The sequence below is a fragment of the Peromyscus eremicus genome, chromosome 8a (assembly GCF_949786415.1).
Source record: "Peromyscus eremicus chromosome 8a, PerEre_H2_v1, whole genome shotgun sequence".
NCBI classification, from domain to species: domain Eukaryota; kingdom Metazoa; phylum Chordata; class Mammalia; order Rodentia; family Cricetidae; genus Peromyscus; species Peromyscus eremicus.
Window position 1 is genome coordinate 62,750,403 of NC_081423.1, and position 13,656 is coordinate 62,764,058.

The following is a 13,656-nucleotide window of genomic DNA, read 5'->3' on the forward strand; positions in this document are numbered from 1 at the left end:
CACACACACACACACAATTAAAAATCTATATGTAGCCTTCTGCTGTAGGTGTGAATCTCATCTATTTTAGTTGTTTTGTTTTTCTTATTTTTATAATATATTCTAGGACAGCATAAATGCAAGATACATGGTCAGCTTTCATTTATTGTACAAAATTTAAGTTTTAATTTATTATTTATAGTAGCAAAGCACTTTGTCTTGTGCCATATGTAAAGGTAAAGAGAAATAGCCTAACGTTAGCTGTGCTGAGATACAAACTGGTATGTATGGGTTCTACCTTATCCAGTGAGAACGTACTATTGCATTACACAGTTCAATTCTACATATCAGGAACTTGACTTCTAGGCATTATGGCATCTGCTTGGCTCTAAGGACTTAATAGAACTCGTCCAATTCAAGTACATTCAGACAGAGGTCACCTATTGCTGAACAGGAGTATTTAGTTACCTCTTGTTATTTCTGTTAGTTTCTTCAGCTGCTGTTGTTTTATTTACTTTTTAAAATATACGAAGTGTGAAACAGAAATGCAGTTTTAAGTAACTTCAGCACGTCAGATTTTTTGATCAGACTTGTGAACAAACATTGGTGTGAAACACCAGCAGCCAGCTTTATTTTCAGCCCAGCCTTCCCCATTGCTGCTTTGCATTTCCCTTTCCAAACGCGTGGCCTAGTTGAGTTTTTCAGTTCCGTCTTCATGCTTCCTTTCCCTGGTAGCTGTGAGCACACCAGTAGATTGCATCAGGAGCTTGGAGCCTGTGAGCTCTTGCGCTCTTTTCCAAGTGTCCGATTCAGCAGTCCAGAGCCCGCTGCTTGCCAGAAAGTCACCATTGCTCCGAGGCTGGCGCTTGCCTGCTTGTTTTGACCTTCTGAGAGATGAGACTTTGTTTGCCAGAACCACAGTTGATAGAAATAGAAGAGTACAGATAAGGAAAAGCACAGCGATTACAATTAAGCAAATCAGCATGGTCATGTTGCTATTGTTTTCCTCACAGACATCCTTTTGAAAAGTTTCCCCCTGCCTCTTGCTTGTGCTGTCAACGATCGCTGTGGTTGGAGAGCTGTTTCTGAAGACATGGGGTCCGGGGGGCTTCGGTGTAGATGTAGGGGCTGCAGACACAGTGGGAGATGGTACCAGCGTGTCTGTAGAACTCACTCTGTGATCCGCTGCTGCCGGGGTTGCAGGGGCTGTGCTCTTCTCCCTTTGATGTCTGCTAGTGCTGTTTTGATTAACAGAGCCCCAAGCAGTGCTGTTGTTAGCCCACAGATGTGTGTAGTTTGCTTTTGTTCCTGGAGACAAGGAACACACTGTTGTCAAGAGGAAAACAAGATAAAGGTACTGTCCTGTGTGCTCCATGCCCACGGGTACACTGGTATCTGTTGAGATAGCAATAGCAATCATTAGTTTGTGGGAGAATAGTGACTCGTGAGTGGAGTGATTGGAGTTATGGGTAGCACAGGGGAATCAGAAATCCATGCCTACCATTTGCTATTGGAAAAACTGAAGTTTTTCCTTTCATTTTTTTTAACTGATTCCCATTCCTGTTCTTAGATTATACATAAACATTTTAATTTTGTTGTACATTTTGATGCTGTAAGTTAGCATTACAAATATCTCTTAACCATTTTTAACTGTATACCATAGCTTTACATATCTTCCTATTAAGGATGTGTCATAGACACATCCTTGGAGGCAGCTGCTTCTGCTTCTGTGTTTATGATTCCTCATTTAAGGTTCTTTCTTACTGAAATGTCCACCCTCTGAGTTGCATGTCCTCATCTTGAAGTAAAGGAGAACTTGGCCTCAAAAGTTTTGTTTCAAGTATAAAAAGAAGTTGTGAGTAGCTTTTTTGTGGGAGAGGGAGGGGTGTTTTGTAGAGACTGAAAGCAAGTGTACATCAAGTAGGAATTGGAAGTGCTGTTGGGCCTTTGCACTTGGGACATTAGAGCAGCCTTAGAATCTAGTCCTGGCGTTTGTGAATGCGGCTTTGTATGCTTATCCCACCTCAAGTGCCTTAGCTGACAGCGACTCTCCAAATAGCAGAGGCAGAATTGTCTTTTCAACCTAGAAATCAAGAAGAACAGAAGATTTCTTCTGGACTCAGAGTTCTACAAAAGGCAGCTGCCTTTGTTGTCATTGTATAACTGGCATTCTCCCCACACCCTCATTTTGACACAAATCTGCAAAAGAAATTAGAAGAAACATTTTAAAAATTGGTCAGCTGACTGTTGGGGTCTTGGAACATAGTGGCCGGCTGTGAGCGGCTCGTCTTCACATTAGAAGACTGAGATTCAACAACCAGGGTACAGCCGTGTGGTGGTGCATGCCCAGCACTCATACACCCCCCCCAAAAAAAAAAATTGAAATTCTGTTTTGGGCTCAGCTTCCTAGAAGCCAGTACATAAAAGGACAAAGTCTGTTCTTAGTTCCTGTTATCGGCCATCTGCTTAGAGATATCACTGGGACTGTCATTTCTGTCTCAGGTACAGCAAGAGACATTTAGCACCTTTAGTGAAGTGAGTTTCTTTGCTTTAAAAGATTAGCCTGCCTCTGCCTCCTGAGTCCTAGGATCCAAGGCATTCATGTGTGCATGTGTGGCCAGGCCCAGCTAAGGTGTTTATAATACTATGGCAGTTCTCCAGAGCAACTCTTGAGACAGTGTTTTATTCAGAGAATAAATGTGAGGAGACTTAGAGCAAATACTAGATTGTTCTAAGACTTAATGAGTGGAATTGTCTTGTTAAGAACCCTGTGTGTTTTAAAGATGTTTTCAAACTTGAATGTGTGAAGGGAGTCTTTCTTCAGGTCTAGGGTAGGGCCTGAGACTCTGTTTCTAAACCACTCCAAGTGGCACAGATGCCACTCTGCCAGTCATCCTTGAGCAGGGAGGTTTTCTGTGGGATAGTATATGCCATTAAACAATATCTGTATGCTAGTGAAACACACAAATTGAGACTCACAGGTGTGTTAAGTTGCACAGACAAAAATAGCATATAGAAATAATGCTAACTGTAAGGTAACTTGTGAATTAATAGTTTACACTGAGTGGAGAGGGGAAAAAAACAAAACCTGTGCCTAATGTTGTGGGATCCAGATCACTATTGGGATTATGACTATTGGTAGACACTTCAAGATACAGTACACTGACTTCTATGTAATAGTATTCAGCTTCAGTCTTCAAGTTGAATGATAGGATTCTCTGGATACTTTAGGAGTTGTTCACAAAAAAAAGAAGCACTTTAAATTGGGTTATTAAGAAATGTCTATCCTTTTCTACCAGAGTAGATTTATGCATTCAATGTTACAGTGACTTCAAGTATGTTGTTCTAATCACATTAGTTCAGTCACAGTGCAGTATAAATCACTGTATTCTACATGCTAGCCGTGTACCACGGGATAGATAATAGGCCTGCTGTTGATTGTCTTCAGACAGATGTGCTGCCATGCCCCAGTAAACAAGCTGCTGACAAAATGAGACTTTCTCTTATGCTCACAAATGCCTAAATGGATTGTTCCAAATCTCTGTTTTATGCCCTGGAGACCAGGTTGGGTTAGCAAGGTTTTGGCTTTCTTGTTTTGTTTTTTGTCTCATTTTTAGTCACATTTATACTGCCTGAGCTCTAGTAAAGAAAAATGTATTTCTCTAATTAAAAAAAAAACAAAAAAAAAAAAACAATTGAAGCTGTTCAACTCATTTGAGTCCATACTCAGGTCCTTCCTCATTCTCCTTTAAAACTTCATATTAATAATTATTAATATTCCTAGCTCTAACTGCTTATGCTATTTACATAATTTTCCATAGTAGGATAGAAAAACATAACGATTCTACTTTGTTAGATTTATACATCTTTGAAAAAACACTTCCTCAACACTAATCTGAGCCAAGTTAGGAGTGAAAAGGGATGAGAAAAGCCACATGGATGACCTACCTTTAGTGCTCTGTCACAATCTTTATTTAATAAACCACTTCTTTTCTTCTTTTCTTACTTAAAGTAGAGGAGTTTGGAGACTAGGAAACTGAAATCTGCAGTTTTTTAAGAGGATGCGTACAGCTAGCTTTCCACTTTGAAAACCAAACCACAGATGACACATTTCCTTTCCACTGCAACTCAAGCACATGTCACGCGGGAAGGCAAAAGCCCCAACTGATCTAGTCGGCCCTGGGATGACAAGAGGCTCTGTAGAGCGGATCTCCACCCCCACAACGGGGAGGTTCCTACTTCATTCCTCAGACCTTCGGCTCGCTGCCTGTGCCTGCTATCTGCTTTTGAAATGAGTATTATTCAATGGAAGTTTTGTGCTGACATCGTTAATGTGGCATTGAAGTCACTTTTAAACTTTTTATTTTATACCACAGACAGATTTAAAAACATAAATGTGGAGTCCTTGTAGGAATTTGTCAGATAGGAGAATCAGTCACACACATAACTGACATTTCAAGCTGGGAACTGCAACAGTGATTTGGACCAGAGAATACTTGCAGGGTGTGGTATGTGCACAAGTCCATCTGGCATCACCTTGGATTAGATCTGTCTGGGATGGATCCCATTGTCTTCTGCGAAATCAGCTGCCCCAATGAGCTCCTCGGCTCCCTAGATGAGAGCAGAGACCTGGATTACAACAGAGCCTCTCAATTCATATCACACTTTGGATCCTTTCAGATTCTTGGGTTTACTTCTACCTAGACTACTAAACGTCTGTACTAGCCCCAAGTTCTTCATGTTTCTTGGCTATAACTCTTTGTTTTTTTAAATGAGCATCACACTAACCAACTGAGTTAACTGTACACTTCCTCGTTTCTTTAAAAAACTTTGAATTTGCTGGGCGGTGGTGGCACACGCCTTTAATCCCAGCACTTGGGAGGCAGAGCCAGGCGGATCCCTGTGAGTTTGAGGCCAGCCTGATCTACAGAGTGAGATCCAGGACAGGAACCAAAACTACACAGAGAAACCCTGTTTGTTTTTTTTTTTTTTTTTTTTTTGGGGGGGGGACTTTGAATTTACATAATTAAAATTTTTAATTTATTTTTATGAGTGTTGCTGGGGACTGATCAGTGTCTCATGCTTGCCAGGTAGGCATTTTACCACAAAGCTCTATCCTCAACCCTCTTTGTTTATTTTACATTTTTTATTTATTATTACTATGTATATGTATACATGATATTGGGGCTGGGCAGGGGAGAGGCTGCATGTGTGTGCCATGGCCCGATTGTGGCGATCAGAGGATGACTATGTGAGGTCACTCACCTCTTCCAGCTTTGTTTGTTCGGAGGTCACCAGGTTTGCATGGCTAACACCTTTACCTGCTGAGCCATCTTTCTGACCTCCTCTCCTTTTTCAGTCAGTTTCGTTCAGTTGTCCGTGATGGCTTAGAACGTTTTTGTTGTTTGTTTTCTGAAACAGGTTCTCATGTAGTCAGAGCTGGCCTAGAACTCCCTATGTAGCTGAGAATGACCTTGCCTTTATGATCATCCTCCCCTCTCCTCATATGCTACAATTGCAGGCTTGTAGCACCACATTCAACTGCCAGGGATTGAACCCAAGCCTTCATGTACCCACTAGACAAGTACTCTACCAACTGAGCAAGACCCCAGCTCCTCACTTCTTACTAAACACTGAAAACCTTGCCCATATTTTCAAAAGTGATTCCAAAATACTTATATAAGATGGGAAGTTTGTTTTAAAACAACAAAAATGCCATGTTCCCAACGTATATTCATGTTTAGTAGGTCTGTGCTGGTACCACCATTTATTTTTATTTAGCAAACAGGACAGGTGGCTCTGACACTGGTCATCCACAGAACATAACAATGACCAAGCAAAATATAAAGCCTTCAATGGTCCTTTATAGTTTTGCCATCACTTATTTCCCATCTGCATCTCTCAGAACTTCCCTTTATGGGCCCAATAACATACCTGTTTTTTCATTTTACCTCTCTCATCAAGCCTGATTTCTCTTTCTCATTAAATTTAAACTTTCTTCTAGATTCCACCACTGAATCTTCAGTATGTCTACATAGCTTACACTCACCAATTCATGCTGGTCTCTCCTTTTAAACTTCATGCTAGTTTTTCCTCTCTGTTGTCTGTCTAGTGAGTGATGTAAAACACATCATGCAGACTGAAGACCCTTTGTCCAAAGTACTTAAGTCCACGTATGTTTGCAGTTTTAGTTTTCCTTCAGATTTTGCAGTGTTTACATGTACACACACATACAATGAGATTTTGGGTGGGTGGTAGTGAATACAAAACACAAAATTCATTTGTTTCATATATACCTCATGCGTATAACTGAAGGCAATCTTACACTCTTAGTGTATCTATGCTTTGAGTACCAGGTTTGAATTTTCCACCCTGGCATCCTGAGGCACTCAAAAGTTTTTTTCAGAGTAGGAATGCCTAGCCTGTGTATTTTCTTTTATCTTTTATTATCTTAAAATATTTCTTTCATCTTAAAAAAATTCAACTTGTCATCTTATTCCTTCACAACAATATTAAAAATTCTTATACAAAGATATTTATCACATCTCAGATAATAAGAGGTGGGAACAGTGGGCCTGAGTTGATATAGGAGTTTGGATCAGAGTCGAGCCCCATATTCTTCCTGGCTTCCTTGCTGTGACTGTTGAGTTCTAAACAATCTATGATGGGGGGGAGCTGAGGAAGCCCTGAGTGACAGTGTGACAACCGAGTGAAGTAAGTCCTGAGTGAATGAGTGAGTGTTGTTTGAATCCAGGGGAATGGCAAAGCCCCTGCTATCGCCACCACACACTCAGAGACCCGTGGTGAGGCTCAGAAGCATGTGAAGCCTTCCTCTGGTCCCTGTGGTGTTAGCAGTGTGTCAAAGATGAGTGTTTACCAGTAAGTGATCAGTGTGTGCCAAAACTAGCAACTGCAACTTCCTTCTCCCTGGTCTGTGAAGCCCAAGATAGCTCACTACAGAGACCTCCGACCAAGACTAGCTAACCTGGGCTGTACCTAATAAACTCCTGAGGGTTCCAGGTTGTTGCAGTAGTTGTTGCAACTCCATCAGAGCATGCCGAGCCCACCTGATCCCAGTTTTTCTGTTTGTGCATCTGTCAGTCCTTCCTTCATTCCCTCACTGCCCCGTCAGGTTTCCAGGACTCAAGCCAAGGGGACGTGGACTAGGGCCTAGTGTGGTTTAATCAAAGCATGGAATTTAGTAGCTTACACAGCTGAATAGTCTGGGAGAAATGTAACCATGGGAGAGATTTTTATCTATGACTCAGATTATGGCCAAGACCCCAGACTGTCTTGTCTTTTCTCAGCTTCTTCTCTTCAGGTTTTGAGGCATGCTTTTCCATCATATCCCAAAATCTGAGTTAACAATCCCCAGGGCTGTGTATTTTCTTAGTTACAAACCCGGGAGGAGGCTCTCAAACCCCAACAGTTTAAACTAACTGTGAACTGGGCCTCTGACTTTACTGTCTGACTTGAGTATCATGTTCATTGCTGAGCTGCCCTCTGTTCAAGGTCAGGTAACCGTCAGCTAAAGCATCTGAGCAGCTTCTCCAGCCACCCAGGGGCTTTCAGCCCATCCGTCCGTCCATCCGCTGACTTCCTTCGTTCTTGGTGGGCAGATTTGTTGTTATTTTCAAAATTCTTAAGGGGTTTTGTCCTGTCCCTCTTTATCCTTATTTAGCACATGTCTGGAAAATATAAATATAAATCTGCACTTTGAATAATTGTTTTATATCATTGTCCTCTTTAGAAAATTAATTGGGCCAGAGAGATGGCTCAGCTGTTAAAGGCTAGGCTCACAACCAAAAATATGAGAAAATTAATCATAAATTTTTAAAAGGGGCCCATGAGCTGGCTCAGCAGGTGAAGATGCTTTCATTGCGGGCCTGACAACCTGAGTTCAATCTCCAGAACATACATGGTAGAGAGAGGGAACGGACTCTGGCCTCCACAGGTGTGCTGTATTGTCTTCTGGTCTCCACATGTGTGCACGTGCTCACACATGCATGCACACATAATTAATAAAGGTAAAACAAAAGAAAATAGATTTATATTCTGTGCATTCAGAAATCTTAACAATGTTTATCCTTTTTGTTGCCTTCCATAGGTTCAAAACTGGCCAAATCAATGGTGATTTGCTGATATACCATGTCTTGCTGACTTTAAAGCCATATTATGCAAAGCCATATGAAATTGTAGTGGACCTTACCCATACTGGACCTAGCAATCGCTTTAAAACAGACTTCCTCTCTAAGTGGTTTGTTGTTTTTCCTGGCTTTGCTTACGACAATGTCTCTGCAGTCTATATCTATAACTGTAACTCCTGGGTCAGGGAGTACACCAAGTACCACGAGCGGCTGCTGACTGGCCTCAAGGGCAGCAAACGGCTCATTTTCATAGACTGCCCTGGGAAGCTGGCTGAGCACATAGAGCATGAGCAACAGAAACTCCCTGCTGCCACCTTGGCTCTGGAAGAGGACCTAAAGGTGTTCCACAATGCTCTCAAGCTAGCTCACAAAGACACCAAAGTCTCTATTAAGGTAACTTCTCGTCTGTTTTGAATGATAAGGTTCCTTTCTTGACCAACCAGGTTATAGTCTGACTGCTACAAGTGTTTTCATAGTTGCATATCAGATAATCAGTTACATCCAGATGTGAGAAAACCAAGAGTTCTGTCTGTATTTGGCCCTGCAAAAAGTGTGAAAAGTCTACACAGAGAAACCCTGTCTCGAAAAATTAAAAAAAAAAAAAAAATTTATAGCCAGGCGGTGGTGGCGCACGCCTTTAATCACGGCACTCAGGAGGCAGAGCCAAGTGTGAAAAGTGCATACTTAAAAGACACTCTCATAGGGGCCGGAATCTAGAGGTCTAGGATTCAATTCCCAGCACCCACATGGTGGCTGACAACCATCTATAACTCCGATTCCTGGAGATCATCTGGCTTCTGGCTTCTGAGGGCACCAGGCACACATGCGATGCACAGATATGTATGCAGTCAAACACTGATACAATGAAATAGATTACTTTTAAGGCAATGAAGGTCAGGCTGGGGGCAGAAGAATGCTCTAGAGAGGGAAGGTAGTTCTTCACTGTGACTCTGCCTAGCAGTTGATTGTGCAGAGTGGAAAGGACCCAGTGATGAGTCTTTTAATCAGTTCATGGTTTTTCACAGTGGTCACTTGACCCCTTCAAGCACTTGTTTATAGAATTTGTGGTCCTTTTTAAAGGATGATTTTTTTTCTGATGGAACTGGTTTCTTTTGAGAGTACTTATAAGTAATTGTTAAGTAATTTGAATATATAGTAGTAACATTTAAATGGCAAACATCGTGTCGGGGTGGGTGAATGAGTTGGTTTTGAAGTTTCTGAGAATTCTATATAACTGGCATTTAATTCTCCTGTTCCTCACTACCATTTTTCAGGTTGGTTCTACCGCTGTTCAAGTAACCTCAGCAGAGAGAACAAAAGTTTTGGGGCAGTCCGTCTTTTTAAATGACATCTACTATGCTTCTGAAATCGAAGAGATCTGCCTAGTGGATGAGAACCAGTTCACCTTAACCATTGCAAACCAAGGCACACCACTTACCTTCATGCACCAGGAGTGTGAAGCCATTGTCCAGTCTATCATTCATATCAGGACCCGCTGGGAGCTCTCACAGCCTGACTCCATCCCCCAGCATACCAAGATTCGACCAAAAGATGTCCCTGGGACACTGCTTAATATTGCATTACTTAATTTAGGCAGTTCAGACCCTAGTCTACGGTAGGTAGTTCTCTCCCACACTTCCTTTTTTTTTTTTTTTTTTTTAAATTTTCTTTTAAGTTCACTTCAAGTTAAATAGTGTATCACTGTTGTTCACTGAGAGTGTCATTGTTTAGAGAAGGAAGGCCTAAAGTTTAGTGATTCGGATGCATTACTGCTGCCTACCTGTTTCACTTTAGTAAGGTTCTCTAAGAAATCTTATGTTGCTCTTGCCTTTGCCTGGGGGCAGAAGCAACATGACAAAAAGGATGTCATCCATTGGAAAGCGTCACAGTACAACACACACACTGTGTCCCTGCTGTGGCCTTGAGTTAGCCTTCAGATGACTGTGGCCGAGTGCAGTACAGTGTATAATTGAAGGGCTGGGATGGGGTGGTGTGGGATGGAGTGGAATGAGGCACCTAAACATTGTCTCTTCCAGATTCAGATGCAGGTCCGGTGAGGGGACAGCGGCTGAACCCAGGAGGGCAGCTGTGGTAGAAGCCAGTATGTTTCAGGGTTTCAGCCATCAGCCCTAAAATAAATGTTCTGGTTTCAAAACTGTTTTTAAGAAGAAAGAAAAAAGTCTTTCCCTCCCTCTCCTGTTTTCCCTCCCTCCTCTTCGTTCCCTCTGAGCACAGTGTAGTTGGTTCTGTTCGGGCGCTGTGATCTGCTGTGATCTGCCCTGGTAGCCTGTAGAGCCAGCAGATTGGGCTTTGGTGTGGAGCTGCTGTTTTGGACTTCTCATGCCTGAACTCTCCTTTTTGGTAACAGTAGTATGCCTTCCTAACGCCCCTGTAAAGATTTGAGAAGTAGCATTTGTGGTAGGGAGTATAGCACTAGCAAGGAGTTCCTGTGTAGTGAGTAGTTCCCCATCCCTTCTTTTTTCTCCTTTGTTCCCCCTTTCCTTTTCCTTCCCTCTCCTTTTCATGTTTGGATGAGTCTTTATCTTAGATATCTTGAATGTCAAGATTTTTACTGATAGAGATGAAACATTCCTAATCTAAAATCCAAAATCCTCCAAAATCTGAAATGTCTTAGGTGTTCTGTCCAGAATTTATAACATCATTTTTTATTAAGATGGGCTCTCATTATGTAGCTCTGGCTGGCCTAGAACTTGCTGAGATTAAAGCCACTTGCCACCACACCCAGCCCATTTCAGAGTTTTTAATTATAGTGCTCATTTTATAAAATCTATGTAAATATTTCAAACCCAGAAACACATCTGATCATGGTCATTTGAGATGAGAGATACTCAACTTGTATCAATTCTCAGACTCAGGAACTCTTTCTTAGGATATAGCATAGCCTAGGTTTCATAGTGGGCCTTTTAGGCTTTCAAATTTTCCTTTATTTAAAAGGAAAAATATGTCCAGCATGATGGCTCCGTGGTGAAGGAGTTTGTCACCAAGCCTGACAGCCTATGTTTGACTAGTATTGTGGAAGAAGAGACTGCCTACCAAAAGTTGTTCTTTGACCTCCTTGTATGTATCCTGGCACATTTGTGTCTGCACATATGCATACACACACCAATAACTAAATGTATTCAAAATTTATAAGTCAGATGTGGTAGCAGGCAGGAGGCACACACACAGATGCATCTCTGTCTCTGTGAGTTCTAGGCCAGACTGGTCTACATAGCAAACTCTGGTAGCCAAGGCTACATTGTGAGACCCTGTCTCAGGGGATGAATAATCAACAGAATTTTTTTACTTATATAGGCTTCATGGAATCCCAGAAATGACTCACTAAATTTTATATATGCTTGGCTTCCCTTATCCTGAAAGGCTCTCTGATACATAACCCAAGTTACGGGAGCCCGGGTGTTTTGTTTTGTTTTTAATGACTTATTTTATTTTTATGTGTATTGGTTTTCTTCCTGCATATATGTCTGTGTGAGGGTTGTTGGATCCCTTCGAACTGGAGTTACGGACAGTGTGAGCTGCCATGTGGGTGCTGGGAATTGAACCCAGGTCCTCTGGAAGAGCAGCCAGTACTCTTAACTGATGAGCCATCTCTCCAGCCCTGGGAGCCCAGGTTTTTATAGCTCTGAGGTAGTGTAAAATAGCATCAGCATAGTATGACTTAGAGTTTCTGCAAGTCAGTGAAAGATCAATAAATTCACAAGCAGTGACATTAATGTTCCCATTTTTAGGAAAATTGAGCTATAAGCCTGTCTTTACTTCTCAATTCCAAATAGTTTTTCATTATTTATAGAACAGGTTTTCTGGTTTTAGGGACAGGGTCTCTAGCCTGGAATTTACAATCCTCCTGCCTTGACTTCCTAAATGCTAGTATTATGTACAGTCCTGTGTTGCAATGCTTTGCCTTCTGACATCTTTGTTTAATAATGCTAATAGCTATACCATTTTTAGTAATAAAGCAAGCAGATAGCTTTCACTTGTTGGTAAAGCATATCATACCAGAGGGGGAAAAAAACCACTTAGGCAAACAAATTTCCATGGCTTTTTCCTTCTGTATCAACATGGCAAAAATTCAGAGGTAATGAAAACCTGGAATTTACTGAGTAACCCAACAGTTTGTTTTGCTGCATTTTAAAATTGAGCTTGATATTTGTTATTTGGGATGGGATGGGGTGGTGTGGGATGGAGTGGAATGGGGTGGAATTAAGGATGGGGCCATTATTTTGGAATGCTAAGGATCAAACCCAGGGCCTCACATATGTAAAGAAAACACTCTACCACTGAAGTTCTTTAAACGTTTCTGATTTGCCTAAGTATATTTGTATATATTTATAGCTCATTTTTCATTCTAATAGACCCTAGATAACATATGGTTGATTTCAATAGTTATATATAATAGAATGAGGTCATAGAGTGGAAGATGTAACTATATTTTTTTCAACTACAGTTAACTTTGGTTTTAACTGCTAGTTTGCAGTGAAAATTGTAGGACACTCGGACATTTCAAAGATATCCTTACTTCAACACTCTTCACGTTATAATTTGATTAAATGCCTCCTCTTAAAAAGATTAAGTAAAATAAAGGTCTCTCGTTATGTAGCCCTGACTGTCCTGGAACGCTCTATGTAGACCAGGCTGGCCTCACACTCATAGAGATCCACCTGCCTCTGCCTCCTGAGTGGCAGGATGAAAGGCGTTTGTCACCAGGCCTCTTCTCTCTTATTCTCCATTTAACTGGATCTATCTGAGAGTGACCTCGAGCAGAGTTTTGACTTCACTGAAAACATGGCACGCCTTTATTCTGTCATTTATTTCTATTGATCCATCTTAGACCCTAAATCTTTGCTGTTCCATGCTCCTGTGAAAATTTCTAGAAAGGCCTACTACACCTGCCTGTCTTAGGAGCCTCATGGGCTCTTCTGGTGATGATTTCATGGATCTCCTGTTTGGAACTTGATCTACATTCTATCTCTAGTCTGTAGTAACACTGAAAAAGAATTAACCATGCTTTGCAATAAAATCTTGAGTTATATGTTGTGGGGAAAATGGAATTACAAAGAAAAAGAAATTTTAAAACAATCTCCTTTGTGTTTTCTCTTAGGTCTGCTGCCTATAATCTTCTGTGTGCCTTAACTTGTACCTTTAATTTAAAAATTGAAGGTCAATTACTAGAGACATCAGGGTTATGCATCCCTGCTAACAACACCCTTTTTATTGTCTCGATCAGTAAGACACTTGCAGCCAATGAGCCACACCTCACCTTAGAGTTTTTGGAAGAGTGTATTTCTGGATTTAGCAAATCTAGTAAGTAATAATTTTCTTTAATACTCAAAATGATTCTAAGACAATTCAAAGAAAACTTTTTTGTTTGGAAATTTACCAGTGGTCTTTCACTTACTATATTTTTACTTTTTAAAAACTTTCCTCTTTTTTTGTTTTTGTTTTTGTTTTGTTTTGTTTTGTTTTTCTGGCCTGGGTACCCTGTAACTAAAGGAACTCTGAAAGAAAATCC

The 13,656-nt window shown here is 41.1% G+C and overlaps 2 protein-coding genes across 2 annotated transcripts in view; one reads left to right on the forward strand and one right to left on the reverse strand.

The window, feature by feature from the left end:
- The window catches only part of Nf1 (neurofibromin 1), a 244,887-nt gene that overhangs the window by 193,806 nt on the left and 37,425 nt on the right, over positions 1-13,656 (forward strand). The window contains 3 exon segments of the mRNA XM_059271304.1: positions 8,087-8,519; positions 9,401-9,741; positions 13,246-13,448. Coding sequence (XP_059127287.1) covers positions 8,087-8,519; positions 9,401-9,741; positions 13,246-13,448 — 977 coding nt within the window.
- Evi2a (ecotropic viral integration site 2A) lies at positions 80-4,131 on the reverse strand. Its single transcript, XM_059271302.1, has 2 exons — positions 3,928-4,131; positions 80-1,374 (listed from the first exon to the last, which is right to left on the reverse strand). The coding sequence occupies exon 2, from the start codon at positions 1,352-1,354 to the stop codon at positions 668-670; it is 687 nt and encodes a 228-aa protein (XP_059127285.1). The 5' UTR covers positions 1,355-1,374; positions 3,928-4,131; the 3' UTR covers positions 80-667.

Excerpts from the sequence above, each read along its gene's own strand:
- Evi2a (XM_059271302.1), bottom strand. The coding sequence starts at position 1,354 with ATGGAGCACACAGGACAGTACCTTTATCTTGTTTTCCTCTTGACAACA.